This window comes from Thamnophis elegans, chromosome Z (genome assembly GCF_009769535.1).
Source record: "Thamnophis elegans isolate rThaEle1 chromosome Z, rThaEle1.pri, whole genome shotgun sequence".
In the NCBI taxonomy this organism is placed as follows: Eukaryota; Metazoa; Chordata; class Lepidosauria; order Squamata; family Colubridae; genus Thamnophis; species Thamnophis elegans.
In genome coordinates, this window is record NC_045558.1 from 80,168,949 (window position 1) to 80,196,917 (window position 27,969).

At 40.1% G+C, this 27,969-nt stretch overlaps 1 protein-coding gene across 2 annotated transcripts in view; it reads right to left on the reverse strand.

Annotated features, from left to right (window-relative positions):
• The window catches only part of TNS3 (tensin 3), a 162,936-nt gene that overhangs the window by 35,885 nt on the left and 99,082 nt on the right, over nucleotides 1-27,969 (reverse strand). For both annotated transcript variants that reach the window (XM_032238255.1, XM_032238254.1), the window contains exon 4: nucleotides 23,849-23,969. In XM_032238255.1, coding sequence (XP_032094146.1) covers nucleotides 23,849-23,969 — 121 coding nt within the window. The remainder of the gene's footprint in view (nucleotides 1-23,848; nucleotides 23,970-27,969) is intronic.

Consider the following 27,969-nt stretch of genomic DNA (forward strand, 5'->3'; position numbering starts at 1 on the left):
TGCACACCTAGAATCACTTTTGGGTGATGATGAGAGGCAATGTAAAATACACACATACATACTACGAGACCTCCATCTCTCTCCCAACTGAAATTAGAGGTATAAGGAAATATAAGCACTCCTCCAGGTGTTGAGAGTTACTAAATTCCTTCTCTCCTACCCATTTACAGTTATGTGAAAAGAAAGTACACCCTCCTTGAATTCTATGTATCAGGACATAGTAAAAATAATCTGGCCTTAGAAGTTCTTAAAAGTAGGTAAATACAGATGAAAAACAACACATGATATATTATACCGTATCATTATTTATATTACAAAAGGAAAGCCAAAATAAATTCCTCTCAGACATAGTTTCCAAAGGCTGCCTCCCACCAGAATTCAAAAAAAGCTAAAATATCACTTCTAAAACCACAAGCCAGAGTTGAAAGCTACTGCCCAATCGCCCTTTTGAGTTCCTGCTATAAACTTCTGGAAAAATTAATTATAAACAGGATAGGTACCATAATAGATGAATATCTATCTGCCCAAGGAACAAGGCTGCTTCTGACAAGACCAGAGCCCCAGGTGCTAAGCCTAACAGGCTATAATGTAGCAAGATTCTAAGGAAGCCTCAAAACTACAGCCGTGTTCATAGATCTAACTATGGCAGGCAGCACAGTTTGGAGGGATTGCTATATTATTTATAACAGGTTAATTAATTAATTAATAACAGGTTGAGTGTGTCAAGAGTGAAACTTTGGCAAAGACATGATCCCGAACTTTTATTTGGATACGTAAGCTGAATGTTGATAGAGTGATGGATTCTTTCAGATAATAATGGGGGACAACATAAATAAGATAAGATGATTAAACAACAGCATTTCACACGGGTCTGTAATGGCACCTACACTATTCAATCTATAAATAACAGATACACCAGGGACACTAATTTGATGATCGCAGTACAAGAAAACACATGGAGGTGGCTGACAATCATCTTTCCAAAAATCTTAAAATCTTGGAAAAATTCTTCACTGACTGAAGACAAAAAAGTAACTATATGAAATGTCTCTCAAGCTAGCAACTACAAAAAAATAATCCAGTTGCAATTATTTAACCTTTAGACAATTTCAGACAACTCCACCTGGATGATTATGAGTCTTCATTGACACATTGCAAAGCACTTTGAAGAGATGTTGGTGTGGCATGTGTTGGTACATTCCAACAACTCTCTGTCTAACTGGCTTGCTCTGATTGATGAAACTATCTGGCTGGGCACTGAAACATCTCCCAAACTAACAACAACAACAAATAGTCCTTCAGACAACTTTTAGTAACTATGTGATTCCACAAACTGGCATATAAAGCCCCAAAGTCTACTGAAACAACAACTTACTCCCCTATAATCTCCAAAGTATCTTGGAGTAACATTGTACAAGACTCTCTGCAACACTAGAGATTACAACGGCAAAAATTAATACTAGGAACAACATACTCCAGAAATTATGTAAAACTAAATGGGGAGCTTCAGCTGCCACTCTTAGATTATTAGCACTAAAGTTGGTCTATTCCACAGCAGAATAATGTGCCCTGTATGGCTTACTAGTAAATTAGATGTCAGATTCAATGACACCATGAGGATTATAAACAGATGTATTATCCAACTAGTTGGCTTCCTATTCTGACTCAGCTAGCACTGCCAGCTTTATAAATGCAAGATACACTAGTGAGACAGAACAACTCACCCCTAGCAGTGCAGCCAAACTTCTTCATTATCAGTTATTGGACTCAAATCCAGGAAAGTTTGTCCACCAACTTTAACACTGATTCCCAATGGAAAACCAAATGGGTTGCTGAATTACTAAACATAGGATGACCCCACAAAAAAGATGCCAGGTTCTGAACTACCACATCAGGAATGGACAATCCTGAATAAGATTTGCATCTCACGTGGCATCATGCAAGACTGTGTGTAAATGAAGTATAGTATTCTCCCCTCAGTGTAAATGCAAAGTCTGATGTCAAACTCTAGATCAAATCATGACCGGCTGTAAACTGAGTGCATGTACTGGTCCAGTATCTGATTCTCTTCCCACCCCCCACCCTCCCCAAAAATTACATTCGATCATGAGGAAGAAAAGGCCTGATTAACAACTTGCTTTTAGCATCAGCACCCTCAGTCAGATTAAAGAAAAGGAGTGAAAGTGAGTTTATGAGAATTCAATTAAAAAGAAGCTGTTCATAACAATAAAAAATGATCTATATAAATAATTTAAAAATGAATATAACAATGAACTGGATAGCATCTTGTTGAAAACCATTTTTAGGTATGCCAGTGACAGGAAATGAAATATACTGTAAATAAAACCCAGGATGGAAACAAATTAAACTCCAGTTGTTTTGTTTCTCTCTTAATATGAATAAATAGAAATTAGGAACTTTCCATTACAACAATGACATAACAAAGATTAAAGGTTCCAAACAACCTTCAAATATTAATCCATCTGTTGTCAGGAAAAAATATATAGAAGAAACTAATTTGGTGACTATATAGACTTAAGCAGTCCAGTCCATGTATAACAGCAATTTCCTGGTTTGCTTCTCTGCTCATCTGAAGTCAGGAACAAAACAAAAGAATGTATAATATTTATTCATATCCAGGTGTATTACGTCTATACTCTAGCAACAAACTAGACATCATGTTGGACCATTATGTTAACAATTTTAGTAAGAACAGATGGGAATGGTACTGATGTTTAATAGATAATGGAAGTGTCTTGAAGGTATAACTAGTATCTAAATTAGACATCCCCAATTTAAAGTTTTAAGTAGGCTGTCAGACAGCTTGTGGAGACGGGCAGGTACATTTGAAATTCTGTGATTGGATGGGGTATATTCCCATCATAAAATGGCTGCCAATTCCATTTCAAATGAAAGAAAAATCAGGTGAACCACCAGTACAAAGACAGGTGCCATGGAAATTTTGATGCACCACAATAGCAATTGATGAAAAGATTTATAATAAAGTTACAAGACTAAATTGTATCAATTCATTTTTTTCTGATGAACCTACTCACCTTTGTTTTATTTTAATTTTCAGAAAAAACCTCTTATCATATTAGCATATCCAACTAATTCCCAGATACAATGTCCATTCCCAGGCTTTTTCACAACAATAAAATCTTATTTTAAAATTATTATAAACATTAATAAATTATAATCAACATTTTAATAAATATACTAACTAAAATATATAGTTTAATCAATTTTCTTCCTTTAGGGTAGATCTGTGATTGGAATTCATCTATTCAGTGTCATTTCTTAATGCTGAGGCAACTATGTAAAGAAACATTTCTTGGGAGTAGCTACATCCAAATCCAAATACTCCCATTTGTATAAATGAACTGCTGAATAGCTGATATTTCAAAGCAGATGCCATCCTGTAATAACTAATATAATGCACTTGTCTACAGCAAAAGTACCATAAATATTTGGAGAAAGTTTTATTGCAAAGGTGTTTAATACAGTTTAACTGGTAAATGTTCAAATCAAGTTCATTATTAAAGCATAAATAACATTAGATTTCATCTGAATGAACTTAAATGAAATATTCATTTCCTTTATTTTTTTTCTTCTTTTTGCTTTTATGAAAACTCTATAGAAAATAAGCATAAACAATCATATATGCAAGTCTCAGCATGTATGAAAACTGTTTCACTGCTAGTTTCAGAGAGGCCCCAGTGCTGGTGGAATGCAGTTCCAGCACACTTGAGCATAATGGGACATCAGCAGGACCATTTACATTTCAGGTTTTTATTCATGAGAACTGAAATTTTTGAACAAAAGACATGAGAACTTTTGAACTCAAGCAGAGTTTAAAATGAGACAAGCAGCAATTCTTTCTCTCAATAAGGATTGCTGCTTGTCTCATTAAACAATTAAAAATCAGAAGATAAAAAAGATTATTTTAATCTTTTTAAAGCTTTAAAGATTTCTGACATGCTGAAGTATCTGAAAACAGCTAAGAATCATGAGATATGGTGCTCTTGAATGTTCAAGATAATTTTGAATATCAAGAATATAAGAAAATATCTGCTATATTTTCTAATTTCAAAGGAAGGCACTGAGAGTCTGAATCCCTAGATAGAATATAAAATGAGGGTCATCCATTGAATTGAAAATCTATTTTGGCATAACTGTCAAAGGCTCTTTTAAAATATCATAAAATAATCTATTTATGTGGTCAGGCAGTATTATGATATTGATTTTTTTAAACAATAAATTATAGTCATATGCAAATCCAGAGATTTATCAAATCACACTATATTTTTAATAATAAACTTATTATCCAGCATGATTTGATCCTGTGCTGCTTTGGTCCTCATCTTACTATATAATAATCTTGTGCTTTGGTTTACAAATGAAAGGTAGACATCTTCTCCACAAGGATAAAAGTATATGTATATAATATGTTTGACTCAGAAAAATGCAGAACAGTAATAGGGTGGGAGGTATATCTGTCTGAGTTTGAGTCAAAATGGATTTTTCTTATTACTTGGCTGGTATTAAACATCATGTAAAGCTGGACAAAATTTAATCAAAATTAAACAAATTTAGCAATTCCAAAAGTAATATGTTAATTAAACATGAATTTATTTTACCATTAATTGATACATATATAGGACTTATCATTTTCCACTGCAAAATAATGGCTTGATTTCTGAAATGTGAATCTAAATATTATCAAAATGTTTTGTTTCTAAAGGTTATTTGGAAAGTGGAAAACAGGCTAATATGGATCATTCAGGAAAAAATCCAAATTAAATTTAGTAGTTTACTGCATTTTCTTGAACTCATATCACTCAGCATCTTTTTAAAAATTTAACAGCATGCTATATCTTAAAACTCTAGTTTTAAAAGGAATTCGCTGTTCAATGTGGAATTGCAGCTTATAGTTATTCTGCTACATTATAACTTAATTTCTTATTTGAATATTTTTCTGTTTCAAGATAGCTAAGGACCTTGTAATTTTTTTTCTCCCTCTACAAACTTGAAATCAATTATTTAACAATTAATTCAACATATATTTTTAAAATTGCCCTAGAGATAATCATGCTTGCTCTGGAAAAAATATATCAACCAACATTCCAAAAGAGAAAAAAGGCATCACTGAAATTTGAGAAATATATTTCTAGAGTTTGTTGTACATGTAAGTATTCATCAACTATCTTACAATTAATTTATTTCAAGGCCTCTTTTTTTCCAAGGACGGACATGCCAGTCTTTCCAAAATCATCATATGAAGTACATTTCCTTGGCAGAGACGCTTAAGGAGGAACTTTTCCTCCTGCTGCACTGGCGTGCCACCATGCACAGCCTACTGCATTTATCTTCCCACCGTTCTCTCAACTCCCACAAGGGAATGGTACGTTCCCAACTTCCCATCCACCCACCCCCGCAATGCCAGAGTAAATGGCTTACAGTACATAGGTTTCTTGATTATCTCCGCCCAATTTAAATTAACAAAGATACAGTTTCTCTATTCTGATGTGCCACACAAGAATAGCAAAAGCTGCTTAAGTTTTATATGTTTATATGAAAAGAAAGAACTCTTACCAATGGACGTCATCATGGCCGAGACTTTTCCTGAAGTTGCTGTTGCTGTTGCGAATGCTGTGTCCGTTCAAGGTAGAAAAAACGCTTTCGCGCCCTAGAACCTTTTGAGGGCCGCTGCCCCTATCCTCTCTTCCTTACCCTTAGTAGAATAAGCGTCCTGTCCCTCTACCAGCCTAGATGCTGGCTTCTGCTCTAAACACAAGCATCTACCCACGCGGGCAAGTAGATTCTCCACGCCGAGACGGCGAGGCCAAAAGAGGGGAAGATAAAATCTTCGATTGTTCCTCTCGCCTGGAAGCACAACTTCGTTGGTGCGGGTCGGCAGGCTCTTATCCTGTGCAATTCAGACCACAGCAACAAGCGCTGATTTGAATTGGGCTCCCCGCCCCCAACTCGGTGTTATTCGCGTCTCCTAATAATCTACTTCTTCCGCTCACAAAGTGGCAGTGCGGGAGCCAATTGCTTCTGTGGATAGCTTGACTCCTTGATTTAACTTTATTAAATTTAGGTCAGAAAGTCGTGTCCCACACCCCACATCAGAACATTACGCCTGACGGGTACATTAAAACTGCTTTGCCACGGTAGGAAAGTTGAAAGAACCTACAAAAGGAAACCAATCGCATCCTCCCTTTCTACAGAAATATAAATCCACTTGGACTTTTAAAGCTGATATAGCCTGGATAACTTTACTCTTTGATAATGTGCATTTGAACGCCAATGTTTGAAATTCACAAGTCTTGAAAGCTAACCTTGTATCTGCCTACAGAAGAGATTTGCCAATACTGTATTAGCAATTGTATGTTGTATTCAAATGATGCAAGCACCGTTTTAGGGTGATCAGGAGCCTGAAATTTCCTTTTACTTTCTTCAAGGTAAATTCACATCCTATTATCCCTAAAGTGACTACCGTAGATTTTCAGATTGGTAAAAAGGGACACCATTGAGGGGGGGGCGGGGGGGGTGTTTATTAAAAAAATTATATTTTGTCAAAAGGTCACTCCAGGACACTGAAACCAGCATAAATACGAATCTGTTGCCAAACAAAATTGTGATCACGTGACCATGAGGATGCTGCAATGGTCGCTAAGTGTGAAAAATGGTCGCAACCATTGACTTATAATCATCCTCTTTGTCTCTCTTCTCTTTCTCCTTCTTTTCCATTCTTCCTTCACTTATTCTTTCTTTCTCCCTTCTCTCTCTTCTTTGTCTCTTTCTGTCTCTCATCCTCTTTCTCTTTGTCTCTCTTCTCTTTCTCTCTCCTTCTTTTCCATTCTTCTGTCAGTTTCTCTCTCCTTCTCCCTTCTCTCTCATTTGTCTCTCTCTCTCTCACCCTCTTTCTCTTTGTCTCTCTTCTTTCTCCTCCTTTTCCATTCTTCTATCACTTTCTCTCTCCTTCTCCCTTCTCTCTCATCTTTGTCTCTTTCTCTCTCTCTCTCTCTCTCTTACCCTTTCTCTTTTTCTTTCTTTCTCTCTCCTTCTTTCCCACTCTTCTGTCACTTTCTCTCTCCTTCTCTGTCTCTTTCTGTCTCTTTCCCCTCTTTTTTCTTCCTCTCTCCCACTCTTTTATCACTTTCTCTCTACCACCCAACCTGTCCCCATACTTACCTTCGACTGATCATGTTTGCAATAATTTATCTTTTCTAAATAGGCGCAGTTCCCTTACCGGATCCCTCACTCAATCAAACACACCCACACACACACACAAAACCATTTTTCTCCAAACTTTGGTCACAGCATGATTCTGACTTCGGCTGGTGGGAACAGCTTTCTCCTTTCCCTGTCCAGTTTGGCAGCGAGTTTAGCAGAGAGCTGTCCCCATCCCCGGTGACCGGGGCAGAGCGAGGGTAGTGAGAAGACAGGCCCGGCTCTTCTTGGCTTCTGCCTTTCCTTGCAGCATACAAGAAACGGCTCATGGTCACAGATAAAAAGAGGAGATCGCGACGGAGAAAGAGCATCCTCCATTAGCGCTGTGCTCCCTCCCTTCCTTACTTCTGTGCCCGGACTAGTTTCCCCTCCCGCCTCGGAGGCACCCCGCTCACCATCTGCCGGTGGGCATCTCCGGCGATCCCCCGCTGACGGTGAAAAAAAGGCCCAACACCACGCGGAGGGCGGAGAAGAGCAACGCCTTCCTTCGCGCCCTGCGGAGCTTCTCACACACAGGATGGGCGCGATCTGGCAGACACGGAAAACTCCGCAGGGCGCGAAGGAACCAGCATGGCAGTGGCAGAGCTGGGAAGGTGCTGCCCCCGAAGCCCAAGGGTGAGCGGGCTGGCACGGGCTGGCGAGCGGGCACCTTTCTCGCACACAGGATGGGCGCAACTGCTTGCCAGTCCGCCCGCCCACCCTTGGGCTTTGGGGGCAGCACCTCCCCAGTGCCTTCCTTCGCGCCCTGCAGAGTTTCTCGCACATGGGACGGGCGCGACTTGGCAGACACAGGGAAAACTCCGCAGGGCGCGAAGGAAGCAGCGCGGCAGGGCTGGCGAGCAGGCGCCTTTCTCGCACACAGGATGGGCGCAACCTTGGAGACACAGGGAAAGGCGCCCGCTCGCAATGGATAGGCCATTGATTTTAATGCATGCTTACAATGACTATGAAAACAGATTAACTGATGCATACCCAGTGGCATACATGTTGCAATTAATAAGGCTGATGCTAGTGTTTTGTTAACATTTTTATTGTTTGTGGCCCTGAAAAGGACCGTTTAGGTAACCAAACATGATTACTAATATGAAATTGGCCAGCCCTTATTGCTTATCAGCAGGCGACATCGCTTCAGTATAGACTGTATAAGCCTTTGCATGTGCTCTGGTGACAATGTGGTGCCAGGCTGCAATAATGGATTCAATCAGCTCCTGCTTGGTCTTTGGATGCTTCTTGCTTATTTCATAACCAATCTTGGCCCACAAGTTCTCAATTGGGTTCAAATCCGGGCTCTGAGCTGGCCAATCCAGGAGTCGAACACCATGCTTCTTCATCCACTACTGGATGGACTTGACTCTATGACAAGGAGCATTGTCATCCTGGAAGTAAAAGTCCTTCCCTAAAAGTTGCTGAGCGGAAGGAAGCATGGTCTTTTCCAGGACTTCAAAATACTGCTTCAAATTCATGATTCCCTGCACAATTTGTACCCGACCAATACTAGAAGTAGCAATACAGCACCGGTCACATGTAATGGATGCTTCATAGATAGATTCAGGTAGTACGGCCTGAATTCTTCAGCTGGGAATCTTCTGACATACGTATTGCTCTGATTCCCAGTCAAGTAGAAATTGCTCTCGTCTAGGGACATGCAGTCAGGGGAGGCAGAGCCTCACCACTGTCATCATGAAAAGAAAAAATTGTAAAAGGAAAAAGGCAAGAGCTGAGGTCAGGCTGAGCTACTTGCTGCCAGAGTCACCATGGATAACTCTGCTTCACTGTTTTAAAAAGCCTCTAAAAAGCGCCCTCTACAGGAGGAGGCAGGAGAACGACGTACCTCATCTACTCTGACTTTAGGCGTTTTATGATCACTCGAGCAGAGTTAAGCAAGGGTTAAAAGCCTAAAAATTCCTGATGTAGGTGAGGCACATCGTTCTCTTGCCTCCTCCTGTAGAGGGCACTTTTTTAGAAGCTTTTTTAAACAGTTAAGCAGAGTGATCCACAGTGACTCTGGCAGCATCTAGTTCAGCCTGATCTCAGCTCTTGCCTTTTTCCTTTTACATTTTTTTTCTTTTCATGACAGGGAAGGGCAGAGTTGAAATCCTCTCTGAAACAGCTGGAAAAGGTACGTGTGGGTCGGAGGGAGGGGGAGGAATTCAAACTTCATCCTCAAGTGTAGATCCCTCCCCAAGTGTAGTTTGATTGCAGGCAGAGCCACGTTGCCTTTTCAAACACACACACACACACACACACACACACACACACACACAGCTGGATAAAACTATATAACCTGCAAGCAGTAGGTGAATGGGTGGGTGGGCTTTATTGCGTTTCAGGCATTTCCCACCCAGACAGCAGGCTGCATTTGCAATGGAGTTGGTGTTTGGGGAAGGCAGCAGGGGAATTGGGGTGGGGGGGTATGGCAGAGGAGCTACTTTCAAGCCATTGGAAAATATATCCAAGCCAACTTCTGTGTTTGTGTTTGAGAGAGAGAGAGTGAGAGAGGGAAGGCGGTAAGAGAGATAGTTCAATCCAACTTCTCTGTGTGTCTGTCTGAAAGAGGGGGGAGGGAGGGAGAGAGGAAGGAAGGAGGGGGAGGGAGAAGAAAAAGAATGAAGGAAACTTTCGTAAAGGAGAAAAACAAATGTCGCTTTAAATCGGAACTGAACATGCCTGGCTGTGGAATTCTGGGAGTTGAAGTCCACAAGTCTAAAAAAAAATTGAAATCCACCACTGTGTCAGTGCCCCATGAGCCATAAACCTCACAGCACGTCACTGCTCTCATCACTGAAGATGACCTTGGCCCACTGTTCATTGGTCCATTTGGCATACTTCTTGGCCCACATTGACAAGAGCAGTGAGTGTCTGAGCAAAGGTTTTTCTTCGAGCTCTGCAGTCTTTAAGTCCTCTGGCAAGCAGTCTGCGACATACTGTGCTTGTGCATACTTTTACATTGCATGTTTCATCCCAAATTCTTATAACCTGAGGTGAGGTAAGCTTCCTGTCAGCCAGCAAAATGCATTGCAGAGTCCAATCTTGCCATTTTGTCGACTTTCTTGGTCTTCCAGAGCGGAGCTGAACAAGTTATTTGGTATTTTTCAATCACTCTGCTCACTGTGGTGCGATAGCATTTCACTCTCTTGGCTATTTCTGTATAGGAGTAACCCTCTTCATGAAGTACAATGATGCGACGCCACTGCTCAGTACTGGTGAAATCAAAGCATCATCTTTGCCCGCAGCCAGAGCAAAATTAAATTTCTCGATGCTTTTCATGCCTATTTATAGTCAGAGAGTATGACAACATTGATTGGCTCATAGATTTAGTCTCTGTGCATTTTGATTGGTCAGCCAAAGCTCGCTGCTGATTGGCTAGTTTTGATTGTAACATTCTCGAAAATTCAAGTTGTGTTTGTTTTAACACATGAACTCACTCAAAACCTTAAAAAGACTTTGGTTATATTAATAAAAATTATGTGTATCAATCCAACTACAGAACTTTTCATCAAAGTACTAATTTTGTGTGGTTTCTATGAGTGAAAAGTTGATTAAATATGTAAATACAGCTTAAAACTGAAAGTGTGTAGGACTTTTTCACACAGCTGTAAATGTGCCATCTGTTTTTTTTCCTTAAAAAAAACATACTATAGATAGTTCTTGTTTAAAAACAGTGATTGGGATGAGCGACTTCATCACTAAACGATGCAGTGACAGTGATGATTATGTGACAGTGATGATTTACACCAGAAATTTTGGCAGTTCAAGTTGCCATAGTTATTTGAATCCTATGTCTCATTAAGCAAAACCTCATATGTGGCCTTTTCTGCCTGTTTCCCCATTGACTTTGCTTGTCAGAATCTAGCAAGTCTGGGTCACAAATGACTGATGGTCACAAATAATCACATGACAGGGATGCTGCAAGCATTGTAATTGTGTGCTGGTGCCAAAGCACTTGACTCCCAATTACACAACCATGGGGACACTGCAATGGCAAGAACTTTGAGGGTTTGTCATAAGTCTCACTTATTCAGTACCCTTATAACTTTGAGCAGTAACTGGTCATTAAGCAAAGTATTATTTGTAGTGCTTCGGCATGGATTCAACTTCTGATCACACTTCCACAGATTACATAATATAGCAATTCCTTCAGTATGAAAAAAGACACAACTAAAGAATTGTTGACATTTTTTACATTAGATCTCCCATGCCATCAACTTTCTGACAAGTTTTTTTTATTAATTAAGTATGCTGCTTTAACACAGTTTCTTCTCAAAGGTCAAAGATGTCCTATTATTCTCCCTCTGTTCAATTCTAACATAGATGTTTTTTTTAAATCCCTCCTTCAAACCAATGATCTTTTTTATCCAAAATGTGGACGTTGCTGTTTTCAAAAGAGTAACCGTTATCTTTCAAATGCAGATGGACCACTGAATCTTCTCCTGATGGATTTGTTCTTCTATGTTGTATTATACATTTGTGAAATGATTGTTTTGTTTCTCCAGCTCCCAAGAAGCAAAGTCAATGGGGGAGATTGGATTTGTTTAATGACCATAAGTAGTAAGTTGAGGACTAAGTGTTTTTTTTTTTTTTTTTGCTCATTAGGAGATCAACAGGCAGTGATCAGAGACCTGAACCCTGAATAAAAGCTCCACAAATATAGCGCCCCATTATAAAAATGTTTCCTTTAGAGTTTTAGTGTTATTTAATTTATCTTAAATACATAACTTCACATGTTTTAAAACTATTTTTGATTTGCAGTTGTTGGGAGAGAAGGAGGGAAAGTGTAAATACTCCAAGAAATCTGTGCGATTGGATCAATATTTATTGGTAGAATAAGCCATTAATGAATTTGCAAAATATATAGTCTAAAAAAAATTCCTATGGTTAATTTCTTTGCTAACTAATAATTTTGTAGCATGTCAACGATGCATTTAGATATAGCATGGATGTTTGCTATGGGGCTTGCAATATATACATATTATCACAGTATCATTACTGATCATATTTTGTCAAGACCAATATATTTAAATACTTTTTTAAAAAATCTACCTAACATTCTTTCTCTTCTACCTGTTCTACATTTCTCTTCCCCCCAAAATGATTTATTGCTATATAATGGTTGCAAATCTTCATAGTACAACTATGTAAAAAGCACTACCTTAAGGACAGACAAAAGCAATTCAGTTGGTATGGATGAATTTGTAAATGAATCAAACAAATGTTTAACCTATTAAACTGTATTATACTGGTATCAATGTGTCTTTTGTTGCATTTTTGTATTTCATTTGATTATTTTTACAATTTTAAAATACTGCTTCTTGATTAAACAAATCCTTAAAAATAGACAATGTTTAAGAGTCACAACATTTGAAAACTGATACTAAGGCCAGTGGCTGAGAAAGAATAACATAAATAGATATATTTAAAAATCTGAAATATATCAATATTGAGGACATACATACTGTAGAAACTTAGCACCCACCCCACTCCTAGAAGAATGAAATATTCTAGGAAATATTAAAAAGGCAGAATATTTCCCTGGATATGGGGCCTCGGTAGCTCACATGGTAAGATGCTGAGCCCGCGCTCTGCTGAGGTCGACATCTTGGCGGCTAGATTCCCATGAGCGAATAAACAGCGTAGGGACAGAAAAAGAGCCTCCCCCAATTGCCTACTGGCATTCAGCATCCCACGGGTAAGATAACACCACCAGAAAACATTCCTTTCACAGAGGTAGCCAGCCACTTCGGTGATCTCTGGCTAACATGTGCCATATGTTAAAAAAAAATTCTTAGATAAGAAAAGGAGAAACATGTTTTTAAAGACAAAGAGCAGCTCCTTGTCCCCAGCAGATATTTCGTGCACATTAAGATTGGACCAGCCTATCTACAAGACAATTAGAACTTCAGCTCCAGGGTCATGACCCTCAGGGCATATAGTAGGATTAGCTCCCTACCCATCTAGTAGCAGGGCTCACTACATTGCAAAATCACCTGAGCTTCCTGTTCCTGTGCAAGAAATGTATTATATTGGTTGTCAAACTCCCAAGGGGCTATGCAGGGGTCATAGCTAACTTTTTAGATTGTCTGAATTAAGTTTGGTTGAACTTTGCTGGCTTTTCATGTATACGTAGAAGCCATGAAGACATGAAATTCTGTACTGGAGAAGGCTGAAAGTAGATGATAGCTTAAATTCTATTGGGCTTTCTATAAGGGTGAACTGTTGATGAAATTATGAATTGATATTAATATTTAAAGTCCATTGAATTAGGGGGAGAGTTTTAAATACCACTATAGAAACCCCCTAAAAAAGAAGGCCAAGAAGAAACCTCAAAATGAATGATAGCTTTAAAAAAATGACAATGGACTTGGACAGCAACTGGATGTTGAAGTTATGTGTTAATTTTGATAAAATCCCAATGGGCTGGTAAAACTGAGTTGGGAGAATTCCTGAAAAGAAGCCTTTGGGTATTACTCAGACAAGAAGGCACCATGGGAAATTCTATATACTATAGGAAGCTCCGTAGAGCTAAAGATGTGAAGATAAAATCAAACCTTATCTGCCAGGGAAAAAAACTGTAGAAAACAAGTTGCTAGTTTGATTGACAGAAAATTACTGTAACTTTATTCCCTTTCTTAATTCTGCAATGAAACAACTTTAGTATTTAGCAATATGCAAGAGGTACATAGATGCTAGGTGCACATATATCTTAAGGAAATATTACAACTTGCTGACAGATTTCTGTTTTAAATGGCTTTGAGTTGGAAGTTAGAGTTCAGGAAAAAGTGCTCATCCTCAACTTTTTCACAAAAGACTGCTTTCCTAGGAGGAAAATACTGTGCTTTCCCCAAAATAAGACAGGGTCTTATTTTCTTTTGCCCCACGAAATATGGCCTTGGGCTTATTATAGGTGGAGGGCTTATTGTTTTGGGGTTGCCGGGCAGCTGCTCCCTTGCAAACTAGCTCCCAAAGAGCCAGGAACAGCCTTGGGCGAAGCAGCCATGAGGTGACCATGCTCACAAGCAACTGCCTGGCCAAACCCCCTCTCCAGCCAGGCAGAGTGCCATTCACTGACCTAGGGGGTATCCCTAAGGCACCAAGGCACGTGGCACTCTGCCCACTCCCCAGCTCCCGCAGCTTGGCACATTAGGGATACCTCCTAAGTCAGTGCATGGAGCTCTGCCTGACTGGAGAGGGAGGTTGCGCGAGTGCCTGTTCTGCCCCCAGCAAGCATGCCTCCCAACTTCACCATGCCCTGTCCCAGCTCTCCCTGCAGCTGCCACTGTGCCCGAGCATAACTTCTTCTCCGGTTTCCAAACTCCAAAACTCGGCTGCCGAGTCTTCCAGCAGCGGCCGCTGTAGGAGTGCACTGTATGGTTGTGGGCTAGCTGCCGGACAGAGTCTTATGGACAGAGTCTTCCAGCAGCCAGCCCACAACCATAGAGCGCAGTCCTAGAGCTGTCGCTGCTGGAAGACTCGGCATCCAAGTTTTGGAGTTTGGAAGCTGGAGAAGAAGTTACGCTTGAAATGCCGCAATGGTGGCACCCTGGCCCTGCAGGGAGAGGCGCTCATGCAACTCCCCTCTCCAGCCGGGCAGAGCTCCATGCACTGACCTAGGGAGTATCCCGAATGTGCCAAGCCACGGGAGCTGGGGATGGGCAGAGCACCACGTGGCTTGGTGCCTTAGGGACACCCCATAGGTCTATGGCTTGGTGCCATAGAGCACCCCATGGTGCTCTGGCTGGCTGGAGAGGGGGCTTTCGGGGTGGCTGCTCATGAGCATGGTCACCTCATGGCTTCTTCGCTCCTGAGGCTGTGCCCACTCGCAAGGGAGCAGCCGCCTGACAACTCCTCCCTCCATCCAGGCAGAACGCCACTCCCCAACCTAGCAGTATCACAAAGGAGCCAAGCAACTTGAACGCCTTTCCCCCTCAGCTCCTGTGGCTTGGTCCCTTTGGAATACTGGTAGGTCGGTGAGCGATGCTCTGCCTGGCCAGAGGGGGGGTTGTCCAGGGGACTTATTTTTGGGGTCGGCTTATATTTTTGCCCACGCAAAAATGTGGCAAGGCGTTAGTTTCAGGGCAGGTCGTATTTTGGGGGAAACGTAACTGCTAACAAAAGGGTACAAAATAATTTGGTAATATGAGTAGTCCTTGATTTATGGCCACAATTCAGCCCAAAACTTCTGTTGCAAAGTCAGACCTATGAGTTTTGCCTATTTTATGACCTTTTTGCCAGTTATTAAGTGAATTGTTGCAGTTGTTAAGTTAGTAACATGGTTTTTAAGTGAATCTGTCTTCCCCATTGACTTTTTCCATCAGAAATTTACATAAGGCGATCACATGATCCCAGAACACAGCAACCATCATAAATATGAGTCAGTTGCCAAGTATCTTAATTTTGATCATATGATCATGGGGATGATGCAGTGATCTTCAATGTGAAATTATTTTATTACTTTGATTATTTTCTTTACTACAGTGAATGCAGATAGAAACAGAGAAAGCTATTTCTTTTGAAATGAATTGAATATTAAGGAATCAGTAACTGTCTTTTTTAATAACTTAGAATGTCTTTCTCTCTCTCTTTCTTTTACCCAGACACACACACACACATACAGAGAGAGAGAGAGACAGAGAGATTCATACCCAGTTAATCTCAGCTTTTTTGAATTGTAAATATTGAACTAAAGAATTCCATTTTATCTTATATATCCAGCATTTCATTCTCTCTGTTTTCTAATACTAACATTGCTATAACATCTGAAAAACATGGATACTTTTTTATAAAGATAATATTTGGGTTCTGTTGGCGATTATAAAAAATGTGATTAATTGCATTGTTCCAAACAATGGGCCTGCTTGATATTTTAAATATATAGAAATTATTTATAAATATGAAAATGCTGGCACACTTTAAAAACTATATGGAAGTGCTAGGGATCTCACATAAGCACAGGACCTCTCTGTTATTCATTAAAGGGGGGCTTTTTTCCGGACTTCTGTTTGAACCTCAAACTAAAATACCTGTTTTACGGATCCGTTAATAACTTTAATTACGATGAGTCTTAAATAATAGTAAGTTTTGCAGCCCTTCCTTTAATGAATGATAAAGGCAGCACATGTCTTACAAATTATTTTCAAAATATACGCTTGACAAGTGTACAAAGCATATTTTGTATACACCTATAGAAATACAAATACGGTAGTTGAAACTTAAAATTATAAAATTCTCCAAGACTTTAAATATTCATTAGAATTGGCTATGAGATTATAATCTGATACACTAGTTGTGGCCCTTTTGGAACTGAATGTCCTGGAAATTATTACTAATGTCTTCATCATTTTCCAAAACAATTTCTACAGTATGTTTTCTATGGGCCCACCAAGAATACAACTAGTGTATTGGGTTCTTTGTGACCTTGTGCCTGTATTTACTGTACTAATGTGGATAATTAGAGTTCCCTCAATCCCATGTGAGGTCAAGGAATGGAGATAACAGCACCATATTGCTGTGGGAATGCTCTTTTGCTATTTGAAAATGAAATAGGCCAGGAGAAGAAAAGAAGTTGTTTTATGGTTTGTGTGATAGATGGTGCAAATGGTGCCTGCCTGTGTCCTCTTGCACTCTGGTAATACTTCAATAAGTTCGGAAATAAATATTAAAATACAAAGTTCTGTTCTTTCATAGGTAGAAAAAGCTGACCTGAGAGACTAAATAACCCTTCAGTAGCATAGTGATATGAATCTGTAGCCAAGAAAATGTGTTTTTTTTAATATTTATGTAAGCATAAAGAATCTCATTGGTTGTAGTTTTAAAGCTAATATGAATAGATCTCTCTTTGTCCACAGTTTTGGTTTAATGAATCTTTACTTTGTCACAGGAAATATAGTATCTGACCTCTAAAAGTTGTCTCTAAACTCAATGATAATGGGTAGGGAATGTCAGAGCATAGTTGTGTGAGATAATTAAAATCTCTGGCAACTCACTTGGTACAGAATGTTTAACATATAAAATGGTTCAGATCTCAATCTGCTGGTTGAGGCTCAAGACAACTGTGTCTTTATACATCCTGGAGAGAGCTTAAACACAGCACACTAGTTCTTTCAGAACTACACAAAATCCTCCAGTGAAATAGTTACTGTCATAGTTCCAATTATTAGTTTCCACTATACTGTATTTCTGAAATCACTCACTGACATCATCTGATGTATGATAGCCAATATTTGTCAAGACTAACTGCTTCACAAAATGAAATTAATTGTTTTATACCTAAACTGTTCATAGCATATACATTAAATATTGCAAAGTATCTTCTAGTACTGTTCTAGTACTGCTTTACAAAGCCTTAGTAAGATCACACTTGGAAATCTGCATCCAGTTCTGGTCACCACAATATAAAAAAAGATGTTGATACTCTGGAGAGAGTGCAGAGAAGAGCAACAAGAATGATTATGGGGCTGGTGGTTAAAACATACAATTACAGGAATTGGGTATGTCTAGTCTTATGAAAAGGAGACATGATACCAGTATTCCAATATTTGAAGGGACTCCTAAAAAGACAAGGGGGTCAAACTATTTCCCAAAACCAAAAGGCAAAACAACAAACAATGGATGAAAACTAGCCAAGGAGAGAAGCAACCTAGAACTAAAGAGAAAATTTCTAATGGTGAGAATAATCAACCAATGGAATAGCTTGCCTTTAGAAGTTGGGGGTGCTCCCTCATTGGAGGTTTTCAAAAAGAAACTGAACAACCATTGATCTGAAATGGTATAGAGTCTCCTGCTTGAGCAGGAGGTTAGACTTCCAAGGTTCCTTCCAACTCTATTATTCTATATTCTATCTTGTTGACAGCAGACAACAAGACAGCATATTCACTGTCCATATGCATGTAATATGCGAATATGATATTATAAACATCCAGTGCAATAATCTTTTTTCAGATTTATGATTTTAAATATTATTCTTATGGCATTTAATTGTCAAAGTCCTTACTTTCTAAAAATATGTAGCAGTTAAAGAAATCTCAGTTTGGATACCAATATCCTCTAATACTTGAAGTGCTCCAGTGTCACTACTGGCATCACTTCCAATAATTTAGTCAGGAAGATACTGAAGAAGTAAAGTTCCCAAAAGAGCTATAAGTAATACAAAATACATAAGAACAATATGAATGACATTAAAAAGGGATAAAACTTTAAAATTAACATTAAAAAATACTCAAATTATAATACCTGTTACTGTAAACTGCTTACGAAATCAGACAACATATACACCACCAACAACAAAAACCTAGGGCCCATGAAAATCAATTGATGATTAAATTAATGCAAATCCCAACCAAACAAGCACTTACATATACAGAAGTCTATTCTGATGATATATTAGTTTTCTATGATCCAATCTCTCTCTGGCTACCCCTAAGACAAAGAACTATTTTATCTCATCTAAGATTGGTTGAACAATCTGATCCATTTTATTCACCCTCTTTCAGCCCTTTGAGAACAGGAACATCAAAACATCTGAATAACAAAGTACATGGGAGATGAAAGCATAGTCAAGTAAAACAATTTTAGCTTTCCAATAAGTGATTCTACTAAGATCAGATGGACTACACAAGAACTCAAATGTGGAGTTCCACTATAAAAGAAGCTACCCTCATAGCTAAAATAATAATTTCTCTAAATTCCATGCTCTAGAGAGTTAGCTTCTCAATACTCATACATAAATAGAAGTGGAATCTACAATAGTTCCATAAGCTAAATTTTTAATGGAGGTTCAGATAAAAGTGTTTTTCAGATTATCTACTTGTTTAAAGGAAAAGTTTCTCCTATCTGGTCATTTCCAACTCTTAAGGAATGGTGTTCATCTCCATTTCTTACTCGAGTCAGCGATTCCATAGTCATGTAGCCAGTATGACTATAGGCCGAAGCACATGGAACACTGTTATCTTCCCACCAAAATGGTACCTATTTATCTACTTGCATTTACATTCTTTAGAACTGCTAGATTTGCCAGATAGTAATGCGACCTTCCCACATTGTACAGTGCTCAGATCTCAAACTTGTGCTGTCAGCTTTCAAAATGACAAGTTCCATATCTTTAACTGCTGAACTATTATGCCCCCTCCCATCTACTTATTTATCTCTCAATAAATCTGCATAGGATTTTGTTAGATCTGTGATATTTATTTATTTAGCTTATATTTGATGGAATTCCACCTACTAATCTCAATTTCTGGGTAGGATATATCAACTGAATTACTCAGTTATTTTAGATATCACATTTTAAATTGTCTCAGTTGGAATATAGTCCCCCTCAGAAAGGATAAAATTCTCTATCCTCCACAAAACAAAATTCATTCCTTAGGGAAACGATTCAAAAATTTATTCCTAACACCACTCAAAAGTGGCCCTCAAAAATAGTTCTTTGCCCTGCCTTTATTTAAAGAAATATAGTTCTTATCCTAAAAGGAGTTGTACATCTCTGACTTAAGTACAAATTATCCTCAGTTCATGGTAATTGGGACTGGATGATGCAGCTATAAAGTGCAATATTATGTGACCACATTGCTTAGCAATGGCACTCCAAGCATTCCTAATCTAGCCCTGCATATTTCAAGGCTTCATTGACCACTCACGTGCAAGCAAGCCAGGTAATGCCACGTGAGGTGGAGCCAGGAGTAGTGGTTGCTGAGTGGGAGAAGGCACGTGAGTGGTCAATGAAGCCTTGAAATATGCAGGGCTAGATTAGAGGTGACAGCTGCTGGGCAGAAGAAGTGCAAGCAACTAAGTGGAATACTTGTTATCTTGCCTGTCAAATTTCCTGTTGACTCTGTTTGTGGAAAACCAGCAAGCAAATGGTGGCCCTGTGACTGTGAGATACTGCAACCATCTTAAATGCAAGCAAGCATGCATACTGCAATCATGTGACTGTGGAAATTCTGGGATAGTTGGAACTTTGAGTAGCACATTCAGAACTATGTAGTACAACAAGTGCCGAGAACAGACCCAAGCATTTAAATCATTCTTAAGCAGTAGCATTATTTCTGTATTGGTCATAAAAACAAAACTGGCATAAATCCATCCAGTATGTTTGTGACTGAGAAATGAATTAGGAATTTCCTGCAGCATGCATTCCATATGGTATTAGCTCACCATGTTGGGACTCATTTTCTTTATTCATTCACACATTTATGAACAGGAAGAAGGGGAGAAAGGACAGCAACTTGGTAGCAAATTCTACCCTCTAACAATGAACATTTGTCATATGACACTAAAAAGATGGAATATACATGTAGAATAGCAGGGTTCCTGAGTGCTTCATATTGTCATTATAAAACAGGATGTAAGCATTTTAATCTATCTATATATAACTAAAACTCTCATTTTTATAATCTTTTACAGTGCATCAAAAGGAAACAATGTTTGAATCAAAGTATCTCAAATAGATTAATTTACAGAATGTGTCTGAAATCTGGGAAACATGACTCCCAAAGGAATTAAATTTGGGGAAGGTCTGACTACTTCATGCTCAGCTGCTACTGCTGTCAATTGCTTTTGCAAACACATGATCTTCATTTTTAACATTTCATGGAAGTTTCCCAGCCACTCTTGCAACCCTTTGCTCCCCCACCCCAACAACCATTTACCTGTCTTGGTAAATGGTTGGGCCTTTGGTATCCAACTGAACAGCCCTTCTTGTATAACTCCTCATGCGTATCACTCTGTGTGTCCTTTCTGAGCCATATGGCACCACTTGTGTATTGATATGCATTTCACCACCTGTTCCAATCCCACAGGTGGCACTTTTTGCACATTCCTATAATCCCATGACCAGTGTTGCTCTCTTGTGGATGCTCCCCAACTAATACAGGATATCTTGGGCATGAACACACACTTCCCAACCTGCACAGCATCTTTCATGTATTCTCATCTACCCCCTTGTTCCCTCCATCCCTGTCAGTAACCATTTACTTGCCTGCTAGCCTTCAACCTGAACTTCCTGCTGGTTTCCCCAGTGACTTTCTCATTGAAAGTTTCCTATGAGCAAAGTAAATGGGGAAGCCAAAAGAAATTCTAGAGAGGAAAGGTAATGACAGAATGACAGGGAGGGAAGAACAGAGAGTAGGGAAGGGGGAGAGATAATGAAGAATTTCAGGGAGTGAAAGAGAGAGAAAGGAAAAAATGAAGGGAGACAGAGAAAAGTGGGAAGATGAAATAAAGAGTTGAACACGGGGAAGAAGGAAGAAGCAAGAAAGGTGAGGATCATTTGGAAGTTTCAATTGGTGCAGAATGTGGAAATATGGGAGGTTCACGCTCTGTGAACCGACTGTGCTGTTTTGCTTCTGAGTGCAATTTAAGGTTATTATTGTTAAATCTCTGCATGGCATGGCATAGAAGTTATTTAAGGTACCATCATACCCCAATGGGACTGGCCTGCCCCATCTGTGCCAGCAGAGGAGGTATGCCACAGATCCTGTCAGTCAAGGAATTTCAGCTGTCAGTGTGCAGGACAAGGGCCTTTTGTGTTGTGGCTCTTGCCCTTTGAATTATCTTACCCCTTAGATGAGATTGGTTCCATCTCTCTCACATCCCATAAGGCTATCAGGCTCTGTCAGATGGCTTGTGGCCCCAATGGTGCAGTATCATACTGGAGTTGGTTGATGAATTAAGATTTAATCCCACCTCCCCATCTCATTTTTAACTATAATTTTACCTTTGATAATAACTCATTTTTTATTGTTTTAGAAATATTTACATTATGGTTTTAATGCTTTTAATGCCACCCAAAATCACTTCAAAACAAGATGGATGGAAAATAAATTGAATAAATAAATATATAAATAAATAAATGAAAATAAGAAAGGAAGGAAGGGTGGGAGAGAGTCAGGGAAGGAGGGAAAGAAGAAGGAAGATGTCTGATGTTTCCTGCCAGTTTCCTTCAAGCAAATTCAGTCAGGAACTCAGAAGGAAGTTGGAAGTCACTCCTGCCCACTCCTTTTTGTCCACCTGTGGTCATTCAGGTTCTCTGTTTAGATAAAAAAATATTCCCAAAACAACGACACAATAGGGCATGGGTTGTCTAGTAAGCATATCAAATAAGAGCTGTATAAAAGGTGGCAATATAGGTGGAAAATTTTAATTTTTACATTTTCATACTGAACAATAACAGATTAATCTAAAATTAGGATTGTGTGCTGATTAAAAATATATAAGAGTCGGTGAAATATGCCTTAAAGAAATATTCTGATTGCATTATTTTGTGTATTCCTCTTTATTATGCTATAGCTTATCTTGGTATGTGAAATATAAAGCTTCTGGCTTGAATGAACATGTACAGAAGAGCAATGACAAACATGTTCTGTTAATAAGGAAAAAGGAAAAATATCAACAGAAACAATCAAATAATTACCAACATGCCCAATTATGTAGTCCTGGAAATTCTTCTTACTGCCTGCCTGTTAAACCAAGGAACAGTTTGAATTGCCTTTCATTGAAGGCCAACTTGACAATATCAACCAAAAGATTGGGATAAGGAAGAGCACTTTACTCCAACTTTTTGGGTTTCAGTTCTCAATACCAACATAGTCATTCAAAATATTTGAACGACAAGAATTTATGGATTGCAGCATAAATTCCTTAGTTTTCTCACTTTTCTCTTTTTTATGTTGGTTTGTATTTTAACGTATGATGTTGAGACTCAAAAAAGACACACACGCATGCACACACACGGACACAAATTGTAGAGCAAAGTATATACAGAAAATATTTTTAGCCGAGTTAATGACAAAATAACAACTTCTGATTTAAACAAGGATTCTTATAGTCTTCAAAACCTTCATTGGACTGCAATAAACTTGAAAAGTGTCAGACAGTTAGAGCATATATGACCTGAGGGCCTCATGGCTGTAAATATCTTCCCCCACACACATACACATCCAGTTTGTTTTTGTACATTCAGAGTTCTTTTAACAAAATTTGTGAAAATTGATGGCATTGTTTGAAGACATTTTGAAGCAAGGAAAAAAAAACCCACAACTGTAGTTTAGATTTAAAAATAGTTTATCCAGAAAATCCTGAGTCATTGGGGCACTTTCTGTTATAATCCTGCCCACTGTGCAACATTGCCTTGCCTTTTACAGGCTACAACTTATTAGCCTTGTTTTACCTACTATTTCAATGCAAATCAAACAATTTAAGAAACTGCAGCAACTTTTTATGAAAGACCTAGTCAATCAAGATGAGAATTCACCCTACCCATGTAAAATTTGCAATACCTTCAGAAGATACTAATGATAAAAATTAAATTTGTAAATGTACTTATACAGACTTCAAATTAACTTATTGAAAAGTTCAATTGACTCTCTTAGCAAAATCAATTCTGCGATTCTCTAATGGATCATAGCTCTCATCATCAGTTGGATTCAGTTCCTGGTATGCAATGCTATATTTGCACTATATCATGCAAATAATAAAACAAGCCTTCTATTATTTATTTTTAAATCAAATTTAGGCACTGCCTATCTCACTATCACCTTAAGTGATAATTGTGAGTTATAAATTTTCATTAAAGAAATAAGGAAGCCATCATTCCAAAATAGTCATGTCCACATACCATAGGGAGTCTCTGGTGATACAGGAAATGCTGGAGTTAGTAGAACTGTTGCGTTTTTGCTGGGTGAGAAAATGCTTCCATCTCCTTCATTTGGGTTTTCCAGGTAACTTACACCACTCATCTGAAATGTAAAACAGGATTACAATATGGAAAACCATTTCTCATAACCATATGCTAAACACTTTTTTGATAGCTCTATTTATTCTACTTGATTTTGCCAGTTTTAATTCAAAAATCTATTTATGAAACGTGGTTAATATTAACATAGACAAACAAGAATTAGTTCAAATGCCAACTTTATAATTTTCTAAAGACCAATAATAGAGTGGTTTCCAACTTGCAAGAATTTGTATAAATATTGCCCTTTCAAAATAAGGCAATACTTTAGAAAGAATCATTTTTAACTCTTTCCACTTCTAAACGAAATTGAGTTTCAAAACACCTGCCAACATCAAATATTTCCAAGACAATAAACTATCGCATAGTTTTTCAAATTGAATAGAAGATAATATCTGTAGCTTAAGGTTGAATTGTATAGACCTTAGTATTCTCTGAGCTTGGTTGTTTGCTTGAAGATGTTTTATCACCCAATGCAGTTAATGAAATATCTGCAAGCAAGCAAGCAAGCTCAGAAAACATCAAGGTCTGCACATTTTTTTTAAATGAAGAGATTTATGAAATCTATCAATACATATAACCATGCCATATGTATAATGTAGTAAAGGTCAATAATAAAACCATAAATAAGGGATCTTAGAGATCGTGCTGTTTTGTAATGCAGAAATCTTAGAACATCCCAGACAAATGATTGTCCAATGTTTACTTGAAAACTTTCAGAGATGGAACACTCATAACTTCAGGAGGCAGACTGTTCCACTATTTAATAGAGCTCATATTCAGGAATTCCACCTTATTTCAAGCTTTGATCTTGCTTTCTAAAGATTCCACGCAGAGGTGGCATTCTACTGCCACCAGGGCTTTTCCGTCTTAAGACGATCTGGCGAAAGAACGCTGGGAGCCCCTGAAACTGGCTTTTTATCACCCGTCTTGAGGTCCCCTGGGATGACGGAGATTCAGGGGACGTGTGCGGACTGAGCATTGAGGGGGGCTGATGCCTCCCTCCAGCCTAGGACTCCGGAAACTCCAGCGCGGCTTGGCATCCTTGGCGGCGTGAATGGCGGCCCTACAGCGGCAACGGAGGTGATCGAGAGCATTTTGCGGCGGCTCAAGCGGCTGGGGGGTTTTCTGACCCTTCTCACAAAATTTTTACAATCTGGTGAGCCTGCAGTGACTGTGTTGGTCGAGCATTGCCATCCTTTAGAACGAGCGAGTTTGAACAGGGCTTTTGCTAGGAACAGGCGAATCGGGCGGCTGGCTGAGTGCGCTGTGTCTGTAGCCTTTTCCGGATGCCCCCCCCCTCCATACTTGGCTCAGTTTTTCCATCGATGTTACCTTTTCCAACAGCGCTGTCTCCTCTACCAACACTGTTTTCTTTACCAACGCTGCCTTTTCTACCAACCTTGCTCTCTCCAAAAATATAGTCCCCTCCATCAGCACTGTTTTTCTTATCAACGCTGCCTTCTCCCCCAATGCTGCCTTCTATATCAACATTGGTCTCCTGCCTTCCTGGACTCTGACCATCAGACTGTCCTCAACTATACGTTTAGGGCTTTTGGACTTGGTTTCTTAGCCCTAATTATTGCCACCATCACTATCTTCCACGGCCCGTGGATTACCAGCATAGCCATCTTTATTACCCCCCACTACGACCCCTGGACTGCCAACTGGGATAGCGCCTTCTTATTCCATCTAAGTCTCCTTATTACGATGCTACGGACTGGGGTTGCTTGGAGGTGTTTACGGCATGTGAGAAGGCTTACACACTTGTTAAGGACATTCAAACCCTCCCCTTTTTACCCTTTCCATCTTGATCCATCCCTACTACTTGGTACCTTTGGACCTCTGGGCCTGGCTTATAGGAGAAGAGAAGTTAGTTTTTTCCCCTACTTACTACCATTGCCAGTGCTGGCCCTCAACTCTTCCGCCTATTTCTGGACTTTTAGACTCAAATTGCACACTATCTAAGATCTAAGATCTGCGGAACTGTTTTTTTATGAGGAGTGTGTGTGTGCGTATGTTAATGTATGAGCCCACTTTTTATTATTGTATTTTGTATTTTTAATTGATTCATGTGGGGACTGTATGGGTGAGTGGCTGTGGATGTATGAGAGGACTGAGAGTACAGCCGGGTGCCTCCTCCTCTGAGTGCTATTGCAGAAGTGGTAGGAGGCCCAGGCCTACCTCCCGTCCTAGAATGGATGATATAAACTGGCCTGCCGGAGAGCGCGGAGGCTACGGGGGGGAAATGGGGTCTATGGGTGCGGGGGTGGGACGGAGCATTACGGTCATTACAGGGAGGGGCAGGTACAACAGGAAATTCAGGGCTGGCCATTATCGGGGAAGGAGGGTCCACTACATCGCAGCGATCCCTCCTTCCGGCCCTATTAGTTCCACTCCAGGACCAGATGGCGAGAATTGTCAGGGCCCTGGCCTCAGGCTGTTGTGCTAAATGCCAGGTCTGCGGTTCACAAAGCTCCCCTCGTCCAGGACCTAATATTAGATGAGGGGGCAGACCTGGCATGTATTACTGAAACCTGGCTGGGCCAGGAGGGAGGAGTCCCCCTCACTGAAATGTGTCCAGAAGGGTTTCAGGAGCTACATCAGCTGCGACTGCAGGTAAGGGGTGGGGGAGTGGCTGTCATCATCTGAAGGTCATTAGTTCCTCTTAGGATCCCTGTTCCGGAGCTTGTCGGGTGAGAGTCCTTGCTGGTGAAGTTGGACCTTGAGGGTCAATTGGGCCTGTGTTAACATATCTACCTCCCAACAACATTGCAACAACCCTCCCTGTGCTCCTCGAGTCGGTAGCCGAACTGGCGGTAGAGTTCCCCAGGCTTATGGTGCTGGGGGATTTCAACCTGCCTTCGCTCAGCGAATGCTATGATAGGGCACAGGAGTTCATGGCTTCCATGACAGCCATGGACTTGACCCAAGTAATTTGGGGCCAAACTCATTCAGCAGGTCACACGCTTGTCCTCGTATTCCTCTCGGAGCAGTGGAGACGTGATCTAGATTTGAAGAGCATTAAGACCTTGCCCTTGTCATGGTCTGATCATTTCCTACTGAGGCTTGACTTTCGGAAACCAATCCCCCACTGTAGGGAGGGGAAACCGATTAGGTGGTTCCGCCCCAGGCACCTGATGGACCCTATGGGATTTCAGACGGCGCTTGGTGAAATACCTGACGCTCTCGTCCACAGTCCGGCAGAGTCCTTAGTCGCTGCCTGGAATACAGCGGCGGCGGGGGCTCTAAACCGGATTGTGCCTTTACGGCCGCGGTGGTGGATCCAGGAGGGCTCCTTGGTTCACCGAGGAACTCCGGGAGATGAAACGCCAAAAGAGATGCCTAGAGCACGCTGGAGGGCTAGTAACTCTGAATCTGACGAGCACTGATGAGAGCCTATATCAGGACCTATCTCATGGCGATACGGGCGGCAAAATGTGCGCATTTTTCCGCTCTTATTTCATCCGCAGAATTGCACCCAGCCGCCTTGTTTAGAATAGCCCACTCCCTCTTGAAAGAGAGGGATGCGGGACGATTACAAGGTAGAATTGAGGAATTTGTCCAGTTTCTGATGGATAAAGTCGCTCGGATTCGGACGGATCTGGACTCCAATTGCACGGTACCAGCCGAGGGTACCGGGGGGAAGGTCTTGAGCGGATTTTATGGAGCAAGTTTCAACTTGTCGCTCCTGAGGAAGTGGACAAGGCCATGGGAGCGGTGAGTGCCTCCACCTGTATACTGGACCCTTGCCCCTCCTGGCTGGTCTCGACCAGCAGTGAGGTGACACGTGGCTGGCTCCAGACTATTGTTAACACCTCTCTTCGGGAGGGATCCTTCCCGCACCTCCTATAGGATGCGGTGGTGAGACCCCTCCTGAAGAAACCTTCTCTGGACTCAGTCATCTTGAACAACTATCATCCAGTCTCCAACCTCCCTTTCGTAGGGAAGGTTTGTTGAGAAGGTGGTGGCCTTTCAACTCCGACAGACCTTGGAGGAAACGG